A 13,874-nucleotide genomic window follows, 5' to 3' on the forward strand; every position below is an offset into this window, starting at 1 on the left:
TAAAGGGAAACCACTCTGCATTTATAGTAAGCTACTTTTATAAGAACTGCATAGAAAATGAGCAATACATACAACATTAGCTACATTACATAATACTACAAGTAGGTTTTAATTAAAAGGTAAAGAAATTGTGCCATCTGGTGTCAAAAGTGATATACAGATATATTTGACTCATTTTCCATCCCTAGGAATAAACAAAAGATAGGAGCAAGGAAGTGGGGTTTAGAAGCCCCCATGACAGCACAGCAGTGAAGGCTCCATGGAGGCTGTTCTGACTCATTTGAGCGCTTAAGATCAATAAGTTTGAAGACAGAATCTGTAACTACACAGGACAAAACTCTTCCCAAGCCAACGAGCTAAGAAGTCTTTGGAGTGTCTCTTGTACAGTATTCCTCCAGATTTACTTGTGTTTACTGTGATTCAGATACCTTGGTGTTTTCGTTAATGGGAGGGAAATAAGTAATCACTAATTTGGTAGCGATCAACTGACTAAATGTTCAGTAGCATTAACAGGGGGTGCTCCTCAGTCAAGTACATACGGTAATTGCCTCTTAATTACATAATGCTTTAGTTTCCCATTATGTTGCCTGGAGATTAGGATACATTTAACCGAATAAACAAGTGAATACTCCAGACAGTACTAACAGCATGACTTTCCTATTGGGTATTAGTTTACCTGCTCAGAGAGCCTTTAAGCATGCCTGAAAAACTATTCAGCTATCTAATGAAACTTAGTTATGAAAAGTATTTGGGACCAGTGAGTTGCCAATGAGCACATGTTGTTATGGCTTTCCTACCTCATGACGTGAAATCTGGTTCTGGAGTTCCTGGATGTTGCTGGTTGCTACTGGCTTGTCTTGGATCTCACGATGGGCGCTCTCTATCATTTGCTGTAAATGTTTCATCTCTTGCTCATATTGCTCATACTGAACCACAGCTTCCTGGAGAGGGAGGAAAAAAAGAATTGAGCGTTTACACACACACACAAAAAAGGATTTACTTACACCAAGCATGACTAATCTCCCTTCTGAAGTGAAGCAAACTTACACATAAAAGGCACTAGCACCTGGATAAGTACAGCAGGAATAAAGTCAGGAAAACATCAGTCCACTAAGATACACGGTGAACTGCAATGAATTCAACTGTTTAACTGTTTCCAGAAAACAGTTTAGATACATTATTTTCTAAGATATTCAATATTGGCTTGAATCTTCAGATTCCCACAAATATCTGCACTAAGAATACACACCAACAGATAGTGCTGCCTAGTCGCCTTGTCTGACAGTTTTACTATAGCACTTATTCACATCAGGCCTTCTTCTATGAAGTGAAAGACTACATGAGTTACTTAGATTTCACAGAATCACAGAAAATACAGCCAGGAGAAGATTCTGAAGATGGATTCAGATCATTGTCCTATCAATGTGGTATAGGTTCTTTCCACCATAGACTCACTAGAAGCTGGTCTTCTGATGAAACAGGGTACAGTAAATACAAGGAAATTAGATTTTAATTGATTGTGTTATTTCATACCAAAATATGTAAAAATATTTCCAAAGTACATTAGAATAAACTTTCTTTCCTGCTAGCTGGTGATAGAAAAATGCATTGCAAACTCATGTAGAAAGATTCAAGATAGAGAGCAGTAGAGGCTTCTGATCATTGTGGGTAGTTAAGCATAAGGAAGATTATAACGTCAAACATATGTTTTAAAAACATGGAGTCAGAAGTGACTGAAACAGAGTGGGGAATATCTTAATGGTATGACATGGGAAAAAAGGAATGGACAGAAATATGAAAGTGTTTGTTTTCACTGAAATTTGTAAGGCATTTTTCAAGTTACTCTGAATAATACATAGGACAGAATTATGCTTACCTGCATGATGTTGCACTGCTGGATGGCAGTGTGCTGCAGGCGGCTGGCCTCCTCCTGGAGCTGGAGTGCACTGTGACATATTGGCAGGCTGGTGACCACCTCTTCAGGAATCCTCAGGGCACTTTGACAGACTTGGACTGCATGAACCTTTGGCTTGAGTGATTCCATTTCAGACAAGAGATGCTAGAAAAAGTCAGTTCCACAATAAGATACTTTTGCAGAACACCCACGGTATCTGATGCAGCAAACAACAAATGATGAATTCACAGGCTAAAACAATGCATTTTATTTATTTATAATTAAATACAATCAAGGTACACTTTGGAGTTATTCATATATAAGATTCTTTTAAAATATTAATAAAGTATTAACTATTAATAAATCAAAAGGCCTAAATCATAGGCATAAAATTAACTAATGAAATAGCATACTCAACCCTATTTCAAGGTGTCTAAGCACAATAATATTTCTGTTAACATATTGGAAAAATAACTATACGAATTCCACGAATCTGTATAGGAGTAATATACAGAGGAGATTTAGATTAGATGTCGGGGGAAGTTTTTCACTGAGAGAGTGATGAGGCACTCGAACAGCCTGCCCATAGAGGCTGCGGATGTCCTAAACCCCAGAGGGGTTCAAGGCCAGGCTAGACAGGGCCCTAGGTCCCTTCCAACTCTTGCCATTCTGTGATTCTATGCATGACCTTCAGAGAGAACACAACAGGCTTGAGAGGTGGGTCCACGTGAACCTCATGAAGTTCAACAGTGCCAAGTGCAAGGTCTTCTTGAAACTGTGTTAGGTCAATCCAAAGCATGAATACAGGTGGGGCAATGAATGGATTGAAAGCAGTTCTGAGGATAAGGACTTGGCGGTTCTGATGAATGAAGAACTAAACATAAGTCAGCAGTGCGTGCTTGCAGACTAGAAAGCCAACTGTAATTTGGGGATAGAATTTGAAACAATTATCCACAAAAAGAAACACCAACACCACAGTCTTACCAACATTCCATATTCTTCGTGCAAGCTCATGCTACTAAAGAGCTAATTTTGAGGCCCTGCACTTTTACCTGTCTGTGAGACAGTTGCTCTTTCAAACTCAAACGCCCAAGCTCTGGAGAGGTCAGTGTGGCTTGGGCTTGCTCCAGAGCAGCCTGCAAGGCTCTCAGCTCAACTTCAAACTTCTTCATGTCCTGTAACAAAACAAATTTGTGAATGATTTCATGAATCAGAAGAAAAAAAAAGTCACTATAAATATACATCTGTCTGGATTTTATAGTTGTGTTCCTTATTACCTTGTCAAAACTAAGTCATAATTTTAACAAGGAAAACTGTTGCAAGTATTATGAGAGTGTGGAAAAATAGGTTTCACAGCAACAGCTACTATTTTAAGTATTTCATCTATCAAACACAGTATGCATGTTACAAAGCTGATTTCAAAGAGTCATAAGCCTAAAAAGGAGATCAAGATGTCCTCTAGACACCTTCCCAAAATAAAACAGGACAGGACAGAATTGGGCTATCTTTTCAGACCTTTTCATTCTTAAAAACACTGGCAGCAGTGTCTGTGTCTCTACAGATAACATATTCCAGTGATCCAGTACTCTTATTCTGTAGATTTCTTTTTATGATGATTTGATATGAAGCTACCTACTACTGCAATTTCTGTCCTCTACTTATTATCCTATTAACAACAGACAGGAACAAATAATTTTTAACCTCTCTGAATACTTCACATGTCATATTTCTTTTTCAGTGCATTTTTTCTTGCAAATTTATATTTGTTTCACTATCATTACTGTCCTCTGTTCATGTGCAAAACTAGATACAGTTGAAACTTCTTGAAATGCTTGTGCTTGTGATTGATAGGTAGTAGAAAAGAACCACATGTCCTGACAATTATATTCTTTTTTTTTTTTTCATACTGATTGGATTATTTTACAAAAATGCTCACTTATTTTTCTATGATCTACATTATTAAATTCAAGATCTTTCTACAGGGTACCTCTAGCCAGTAATCCCTCATTCAGATACACAAATAATTTTTTCTTCCTATCTAAAGGTAACAATTTGCTTTATCCCTGTTGATGTTGAATAGGGGTCTAAATTTTTTCAGGTGTCCCCTGTACATTTGGTGTTATCCAATCAACTTCAAAGTTATGATCTCTTAAAACACCATCCAACTTATTAATGAAAATATGGACTAGTAGCAGCCCAAAGGAGAACCTGAAAGATCCTACTTCATGTATCCCATCTTTTGGGGTGGGAACCATTGATAATTACACACCAGGAAAATTTCTAAATATCTTTACACCTACTTGATACGTTTTCAACTACATAAGCTTATCAACTGTGCTAATAACAATATCTTATGAAACATTATTAAAATCAAGATACATGACACATTGTATATTTATCTATAAGGTCTACTACCTTCATGTTAAATTCGACTCTTTTAATATATTTTCTTTCTTTGCAAATCTATGTTGACTTCTACTTATTTCATATTTTCATGTAACAGCTTATACATAGTTTATTCAATTATTCTGATATTTCTCTAAGAATTGAAGTTAGGAAGTTTCATTCTACTCTTCTTATTTGTGTGCCAGTCTCTGGTTTATTCAGTGGGGAAAAAAAACCTTCAGCTCATAAGAAGGAAGTGATACTTCTGTTAAGAAAGCATTGACCTCCCCGAGCAACCACTTGTACTGAGACTCCACTTCCTAAGATGTGAGTGAACATTGTTTGCTGACAGAAATTAGAGAAAAATTTTAATTCTAAAAATCCTCTACATTCTCTCCTTTTGCTTCCACACAACTTCATTTTTTTTTCTTTTCATTTAATTTAACTGCTTCTTATATCAACCCTATCTTTTCTTTTTCCATCTTTATCGTTCTGAGGGTGGGGAATGAGAGAATGCAGTGGCGGACCTTCGCTGTTGATCTGTTCTTAAATCACTACAGTGATTCCACTGTAAATTAAAATTTAACACCCAAAAGGTAAATAGAAAACTCTTCTCTGCTTTTCTCTATATTTCTCACCTGTCTATAATGCCCTCATACATGACATTAACACATTTACATTAACACACATTTACATTAACAACAAACACATATGGAATAGTCCCAAAGAAATATCAAGGACACAGAAAAGCATGTTATTGCATTTTTTTAGAGCCATAGGTCTCACAATATAAAGTACCTGTCAGGTTCAGTACTGGTCTGAATTAATAGAAGACAGGCTTTAGGTATCTTCTAAGTGAAAACTAAATGGTGCAACATAAATATCAACGCAGTCTATTCATCTCAATTCAAATATCTAAACACAGGTGCTCGGCTCCTTTTGAGAAATGCAATGATCCCTAGTACATTCAAGCAGAAGGAGCAGATGTAACATGATCTACAGAAATCTGCTCTCTATCTGAAGCAGTAGTGAAAACCAAGGCAGAATGCTCAAGGGCATCACAAGTGGTGCAAGATGCGTACTTTTAAAGAACAGAACTGTGTCCTTTATAGATGACAGATAAGATGCTAGTACTCCCAAAACCACAATGCTCTTAAGCACACAGAAACCTAGCTGTCAGCCAGTATTTGAAAAAAAGTGCTTTCACATACCTTGGCAGCGTCTTGCAGATTTGGTAGCCGCACTTTGATAATTTGTTGCAACTCTTCTGTCCTACGCCCCAGTTCAAGCACTTGCTGAGACATTCCTTCAGTTGAGTATACACTGGCCAGACACTCAATCCTTTCACTCATGGCCTCAAGATCACCATGGATCTCCCCAGATTCTTCAAGCATAGTCTAGATAAAGATGTTATCAGAATGCCACAGTTAAGCTACAGATTGTGTCTCTCTCTTAGCAAATTCTTATCCTGCAAACTCCTCAATTTATACACATCAGTAAAAATGATTGTGTTCTATCAATTTACTGTAAAGCTTAGACAATATGCTTAATTCTGAGTGAATTTTTAAGTGCTTCAGGGAAACAAAAGTATAAGTCTCAAAGTTTCAGCAACTGTACTTATTGTACATTTATTTTAGTATTTTGCTATATATACTTGTCTGTAAAACGTAATATACATTATTTATGAACATGATTTTCTGAAAGTCTGATATACCTAATAGGAAGCAACTGGGAAGTAAAAAAATTAATCAGTTGAGTATCAATCTGGGAACATTTGGTGTGAAAATGCATAGATGTGAACAAAGGCTAAGCAAACTTAGCTTAAAATTGAAAAAGAAAAAAAAAACTTAAAATTGCGTTTAGATAAATTAGAATTTATAATAAGCAAGAGGATAGTACCAGGAAAAGAATTACGATGATCTTTCTTTAAACAAGTATTACTTGCAATGAGGTATTTAACGTGATAACATCTCAATGTCTAGACAAAATGTTCAATCAAAAGCTCCCATGAAGCCAATGTACTTGAGTAAACACAGAGATTACTTGAACCACATAGTTTCACTCAACAAAGTATCTTTCTTTCAGTCTTCAAAACAATTATAGAGAAGAACTCAATCATCTTTAAGACTTGGAAGACAACTCAGAGATCAGAGTAACATAATATTTTTACTTTTTTTTTTTCCTTTAAGGAAAAGAAGGAAAAAGTATAGAAGATAAATATTAAGATCTTCTATACACTTCCATTAAATGTCATAGCTAGTACAATCACCTGGTAGGCTTTAAACTGATCACGAAGCTGAGAGGAAGAATTCCACGTTATACTACCACGCACTAGGATATTTGCTTTCTCAATCCATTTCAGTATGAACTCCAGCATCTCATTGTATTCTTCCAAATGCGAAGTAGCCTGGATATAGAAGAAAAAATCCACCTCTTATGTCTAGGATGTAATTCTGTACAATTCTTAGAGAATGACAGATGAGTTTATTTCATTTACTCTTTCTGACTCTGGGGATAATTTTAACAACTTTTATGTACTGTTAAATATGAACCAACGAAGTCTGTATTTATGAAGTTGAAAAAAGTTTGCTTTTAGTAGCAAGCTTACCTATTTTTCAGGAAAAATGGCACTACAAAAACTCAACTCACTCTGAAAGAATGCACTGATACTCATCTGCATCACTAGAGTGTATGCTTCTTGCACACATTTCAGCCTTACACCTAAGTTTGAAAATACCTTGTCTCAGCTTGTGGCTCACTTGCAAGCCTCTTTTGCGTCATTCCTTCTCTTTTTTGTCTTACCATGCAGCTCCCCAAACAACTTTTATTTAAAGCATGCTTCATCCACCCAGGCTGTAGTATTTCCAAAAAGAGATAAGTCGCACTTGTTTTGAAGCATAAGACAAAAGATGCTCTGCTCTAATTCATCTAATTTATGTTTAGCAAGTACCCGTAGTTCTAACAGGATTAATTTCTCTTATTTTCAGGCATTTGTTCTGTATGAGGAATGGACCACGTTAAACAATAATTTTGCACTTGCATACAAACTTTGACTTTTTAATTTTTTTAATTGGCAGATTTCTTGGTGTTGAACAAAAATATCCTAACAGTTAAATCCCTTCATCAAGTACCTCTGATTGAATTCATACACTGATAGTAATTTTCTATCTGTTTTTATATCAACTTTTCAGAAGTAACTGAAGCTCACTCATGCATGCAGAAGAGAGAACTCAAAAATTATCAAGGTATTAATGGTAGAATCACACAAATTCCCTTCCTTTGCTTTTAGCTAGACTATTTTTGGATAGTGACATTTAGCAAAAGTACATAAAGGATTCCAGGTACCGAACCCTGAGGACAGGAGGGAAAAAAATAAATCTTTGTGAACATTAAGTGGAGAAAGATAATGTATTAGCAGAGCCTTTGTATCTAGACTTTTCATTATATGTACTAATATTCTCCCTCTACAGATAGTGATCAAAATAAAACTTTTTTCTTTTCCTTTGCAAGGAAGCAAGCATAATTAACAGTGATAAGACAGAGGCCCTGAAAAATGTAATAATATATTATTTCCTGACATGTTGCTATTGGTAGGAAGAACTAAAATGTTTTCAGGGCACCAGAGGAACCAATCATCAGATGCTTCATGTTAGATGTTAAATCAGCACCATATAGAGTTATTCCACCCTCTTTATTTGACACCAATCTGTGTTCCTCTCTGCTGTGTTATACAAGCCCTGAATAAAAATAGGCAGATGTACCAAGGAATGTATCTTCTTACATAACTAAGGGAAAATACATGAGAACTTTTTAATGCACCTTTTGCTTCCAAAAGAAATAACAGTGAAGAAGTTAGATCGTACCTGACTGAGCTTGGTTGCTCTGTATTCAGCCTGCCGTATGGTCTGTTGGTGCAGTGCAGTGAGTTTTCCTATTCTGTTAGCCAGCTGCTTAGCCAGGGGTATGTTCTGTTCTGAAAACTCCTGGACTGATGCATCTAATTCCAGTATCTTTATATTACAGCTGTCCAACTCTTCACCAAGGATCTAGGTAGAATAAACAAGAGAATAAATGAGACGGAAGCTTTCATGTTGATTACTTCTAGTCCAACATGCGACTCTTACACCCTGTCCCAAGTTTCCATGATTTATTTCATCTTTATTCTGGCTGCAAATCAACAACAACAACTCTCTAAGCAGGAAGGCAGAACAGCAGGGTGTTTGGTCATCTCTTAAATGGGTGGCACTAGTTTTTCTTCTCTGTCTGGGCTGAAATAGATAACCATTTTCCCTAATATATCAAAAGACTGAGTCACTTCAAAGAGATGTCAACTGTTCTTGGACAAAGTGAACGGTCATGTTGCCATGACAAAGATTTTTGTTTATTTGAAAGGGACTTGTTATACTTACAAACTCAGAAATTATTAATTACTCAAAAATGCATTATGAAAACTTCAGTGTTTTCATAGCTTGATCTAGACAAAGGTGCAGTCTGGATCAAAACAGACCATTTCAATAGAAACAGATTTTTAAATCAGATTTTCCTACCATAATTACAAAGTTTCTGTAAGTGTTAAAAAATAAACCTAAAAGGTTATTGGTAGTTGTCAAACTGATAAAATGCTTAATGGCTATTGTTTCTTGTGGTGTTGGGTTTTTGTCTTTCTTTTTATGCCTAAGGTATTAATGATTCACCACTTTTGTGAAGTAATTCCCATCAAACACTTCACAATTATTCTTAGAAATATAAACTGCAATCATCAAGCAATAACTGATTCAGAATTGAACACTGATCTAGCCGCAAGTGCTTTAAACCTTATCTGGTTAGTACTGTCCTGACAGAGACACATTAGATTGCAATCTATGATCAATCATTTGATCATTTGATATTTGTGATAAATAACTATTATTCTACTAATACCATCACACTTTAAAAACATAACTATTTATGTGTAGACATGAAGATAGATGTTGATCTACACATCTAAATAGAGTAACATACATATTTCAGACAGGCATAACTTTATGTCTATGTATCTAGAATAAAGAAAAAGAATTTCTATGTTGCTTGAAAGTGAGGGACAGATGTATTTGATTTGGGACATATGGATTTAAAATATTTTATTTTGCTTTTCACAACCACTTTCAATTTTAATACCAAAAATATTTAATACTGTGACCAAAGCCAACCCAATCAGAAATATCAGCTGAGAGCTATTGCGGAGTTACAGAAACTTTACTAAATCTCTGGTGACATAGGGCTTTTGTATGTGCCAAATTGGAAAATACATTTAATACATTTACTTGGTCTTCTGTTAGAATTCTGGGGTCAAAGATTTACCAGTTTTAATGGGATGTAGTTCACTGACATGTTCTAGAAAGCAAATAGCACTTCAGACGATGTTGCTAATAACCTATGAAAACAAGCAGGTAATTTATGATACACCAGGCATACCAAGTCTTCCCCCATTTGGTATGCCTTACCTACTTTCACACAGTAACTTAGTCAAGCTTATCTTTAACTATTTGAGAGACAAGCAAAAACAAAAGAAGCCACAGTGAGTTCCCCTGCCCCATCTCCCTCCTATCACACCCTCCCCCTCCAAAAAAAAAAAACAAAAAAAAAAAAAAAGAAAGAAAAAGAAAAAGAAAAAAGAAACAGAAAAAACAAAATTCAAGATAAAGTTTTACTCTCAAACAACAATCCTACTTGGCCATTATACCTCAGTAGAGATGAGTTTTTAATGACTGTAGTGCATAACTAAAAATCAGAAGACCCAGAAAAATAACAGAGAATTCTTGGCATTTCCCCTTAACTGCTCCAGTAGAACTTCACTTCATGAGTACACTAGATTACATGAGATCAACTACTGACTAAGTGAAATTCTATTTATCATCTGTAAAGATAGAATGAAAAGAATGGTCATTTAGGAGTAGGTTGGAAGCCTATTGGACTTCTTCAGATTGCAATCACATGCTTTATTTAGAGAGAATTGCATGATTTTACTCTCAAATACCCCCTCCATTTTCTTGTTGTACTCTCATGAGCTAGTTGTACCCTATATGGGCTAGTTTGCAAAGGATATTTCTGTACATTCCTTTGAACTACATTTAAAAAAATAATGAAAATATTTAAGATCTTTACAGATATAATATTGGTACAATTCTCAATTCAGAAGAGTTTTTGGTGTAACCAATGAAGGAAAGCTTAGTTCTTACCTTCTGTTCAAGTTTAGCTTGTACTATATCATCTGTTTTCCTTTTCAGTTTGGAAAGAATTGCATTTAATTCGTTTGCTATCTCCTGAATTTGCTGTTCAAACTCTTGATTCAGTGCTTTGATATGCCCAGTTTCTTTTTCTTTGTCTTGAATCTGTCAAAAATTAGAAATTCAGCAATAGAAAACTCTTCTTGAAAGGAAATTGACTATGACTTTCAAATTAACACAATTTTATTTTGTTAAAGTATGTAGATAATAAAACTAAGCACAGTTTGACCACACTCAGATATAGCATGTTGCAAAGTCAGGAAATCTAAAGAAGGGCCCTATATCTGTAATGGCAGCCAGACTCTTTTCAGTGGTGACCTGTACCAAGAGACAGAAGGACACAAAATGGAATGCAGGAGGTTCCCTCTGAATACCAGGAAGCACTTTTGTATTTTGCAGGTGACAGCACTAGTGGGCTGGTTACCCACTAAGATTTGAAGTCTCCGTCAAAGCAGATTGTCAAAAGCCATCTGGACATGGTCCTGGACAATGTGCTCTGGGTGTCTCTGCTTTAGCAAAAGGGTTGCAAAGATGACCAACTAAAAAAAATGCAGTGATTCTGTAACAATTTCATCTACTACATTTTACCTGATCTTGTACAGTTACAAGGGCCAGCCCAACTTCTGCTAAATGAAGAGAGAGTTCAGAAGGCAAAATTGTATAAAGCCCCAAGTACTTATTCTGTTGTTGTTCAGCCATTTTTTCAACAGCCTGGCGATGAGTAGTTACTTCACAGAAGAGAGACTAATTATAAAAAAAATAATATTGTTAGGAAAAATAGGAAAATAATTATGTCTGCATAAACTGTATAAGCAAAAGAAGATATTACTTGCAGCTTACAACAAAGCTAATTGCTTCCAACTTTTTTTATTATTATTATTTTTATTAGTTCATATAAAGAATTGTATGTGGAGGTTCCCTGGATTCTCACTTATAAATGTTCTGGCCCAGTCCTCTCTTCCAGTATGTCATCTGTATATGGAAAATAATCAAGTTTTCAGCACCTCCAGTAAATGGAGTTTATTTAGTTGCTTTTGTTTCTCCCAAGAGCTCTACTATGGAAAATAGATGCCATGTTCTGCCCATTCATATTCTATAGTTCTTTCATATTTTAAATTAGGACATAAAGTAGAATGAACTATATGCTAGATAGGTAAAGTTGCATAAATACAAATATTTACATGTATCTTAAATATTTTGAAAGTAACATATTACAGCCCACTTCTATGATTTTTTTTTTTCTGGTGGCTTACTCAAAATTCAATTAATATCATGTAATTTGAATTGATGGTGGTTTGAAACTGATTAATACTCTCTACTAGATTATGAAAATGTATGAGAAACACTGTAATTTAGAAATTGACAGATTTGATATACCTTCAGCTCCTGAAGTTGAGTATCCAGTTCCACATTAGGGCTTAATAAATATTCTTTTGTTTCCTGGATCCAAGTCTTCACAACATTTATTTGTGCTTCAACCTCCTCACGGTCTTTCAGCTCCTGTTTCACGAGCTTTACACTATTTTTCACTTTCTGTTGCATACTTCAGAAACAGAAACAATGACAAGAACAATGTGAAGAATTAAGGATGTTTAAATGTTTTGCTTTGTCAAAAGTACTGAATAATGAAAAGAACGAAGAATATCCCCAGATTAAAAATAATAAAAAAGAGCGCAGTGTAGCAAGCCTACTTGAGCAGCAGACACATCTCTCACATTTATTCCTCAGTTCAAGCTTTTTAATTAGCAGTTTTATGTATTTTGACATCTATGTATATTTTTTTTCTGAACAAATGCAAATGTTTATAGTACAAACACCTACACCTGAGCTTACCATCACAGGGTGCCGGTATTGTCAGTGGAGGGAATGGGTAATTTTAGGGCATAATTAAGAATGATTCGTCACCAATTCCAAAATAAACTTCTAAAATAGGCCAGAAAGAAATGCTTCTAAGACTCGCCCATATTTCGCTGCTAACTAGGCAGTAAGAATTAACTGCTTCAGATGTGGATACCTGTAATCTAGACCCTGAACCTCAGCTATAAAACTTCCTGGTTTACATGGTAAATAAACACTTTAGATTTATATAAATATTCATATAATCACAGGGTATAATTTTAAAATGTATTCTATTTGCCCATGTGCTAAATCTCCCTGTAAAATTCAAAGGATGCCTACTTTTTGAACTGAAGTGCTTTAAATAGGAGAAACAAAGCAATAAACTAATCTAAACTTAGGATATAAAAAGTTGAAAGGTCACAGTTAAAGGTGAGATGCAATGGAAGTATTTAAAATCAGTCATAACTCCAATGTAGTTTATGGTATTCTTACATATGTTCCCATTATTAAAGTAAGGCAGGAATTACATATTCTACAATATATACTCATAGATGATGGAAATAAAAAATAACAGTAAAATTTTATTTCTGAATTAATTAAAGTTCATTTAAATTTTAACTTATCTTAAATATAATATTTAATTATGGTAATAGCGATAATAAAAATAGTAAGTTAACTCTTATTACTGAATTAATTTTAAGTTACTACTTTTCTAGTGAATCTTATTAAAAAAAAAAAAAAACTGCCTTACTTGTGGCATCGATCTTGCATTGCTTTGACTTCTTGCATGACTGGTACTTCTTCCTGAAACAGAGGCTTTATTTCCACATCCTGAAGCATATTAAGAGCGTGCTGTTTGAGCAGACCCAAAGATGATAGCTGGTGCTCCACTTCCAGAAGGAAGCTGCTGTGGTAATCCAGGAGTTCCAGGAGCTCTGTTTTAGATGCTTTTTCTACGGAGCTTTCTGGTAAACGATCTTGTAGTTGATCTATCACTACAGTAGCTTTCTGAATCTACACAAAGAAACACAGTCTCTTACTACAACTGATACCAATTGCTTCTATGCCTTTTGCTATATGTTTAGATGCCAAAGAACACTTGTGGTATAAGGCTGATGCAACAGCCCTAAATCTTTGCCCTAATGCTGCTAGCAATAGCTAGGTAGTCTAACTCTTTACACTAGGCTTTCTAAAGGTGTCCTTTTTTTGTGATAAGTTGCTCCTTTTATTTTTTATTATCTTTATTGCCATATGACCTAGATCTTTAGTCCACACCAGACCCCTGTTTGACATGAGCCATACATTTAACAGGAAGATCCTCCTCATTCCCAAAGAGCTTGTAATCTGAGCATAAAATAATGGACAACAGATAAAAAGATTCAAGTAAAATTTCAGGAAAAAAAGAGTGATTTGACCAGAGCAGTGACAAGCAAAGGTATCAGAGCCCAAACTTATAATTAGCTGCTTCATCCTTTTCAGGGAAGACAAAA

At 35.2% G+C, this 13,874-nt stretch overlaps 1 protein-coding gene across 9 annotated transcripts in view; it reads right to left on the minus strand.

The window, feature by feature from the left end:
- Positions 1-13,874, minus strand: part of SYNE1 (spectrin repeat containing nuclear envelope protein 1) — a 286,469-nt gene that overhangs the window by 102,479 nt on the left and 170,116 nt on the right. For all 9 annotated transcript variants that reach the window (XM_010707196.3, XM_019612919.2, XM_010707198.3 and 6 more), the window contains 10 exons: positions 13,136-13,398; positions 11,923-12,088; positions 11,134-11,289; positions 10,498-10,650; positions 8,143-8,325; positions 6,549-6,686; positions 5,491-5,676; positions 2,947-3,069; positions 1,877-2,059; positions 798-941 (listed from right to left, as the gene is read on the minus strand). In XM_010707196.3, the coding sequence (XP_010705498.1) occupies positions 798-941; positions 1,877-2,059; positions 2,947-3,069; positions 5,491-5,676; positions 6,549-6,686; positions 8,143-8,325; positions 10,498-10,650; positions 11,134-11,289; positions 11,923-12,088; positions 13,136-13,398 (1,695 nt within the window). The remainder of the gene's footprint in view (positions 1-797; positions 942-1,876; positions 2,060-2,946; positions 3,070-5,490; positions 5,677-6,548; positions 6,687-8,142; positions 8,326-10,497; positions 10,651-11,133; positions 11,290-11,922; positions 12,089-13,135; positions 13,399-13,874) is intronic.

This window comes from Meleagris gallopavo, chromosome 2 (genome assembly GCF_000146605.3).
Source record: "Meleagris gallopavo isolate NT-WF06-2002-E0010 breed Aviagen turkey brand Nicholas breeding stock chromosome 2, Turkey_5.1, whole genome shotgun sequence".
In the NCBI taxonomy this organism is placed as follows: domain Eukaryota; kingdom Metazoa; phylum Chordata; class Aves; order Galliformes; family Phasianidae; genus Meleagris; species Meleagris gallopavo.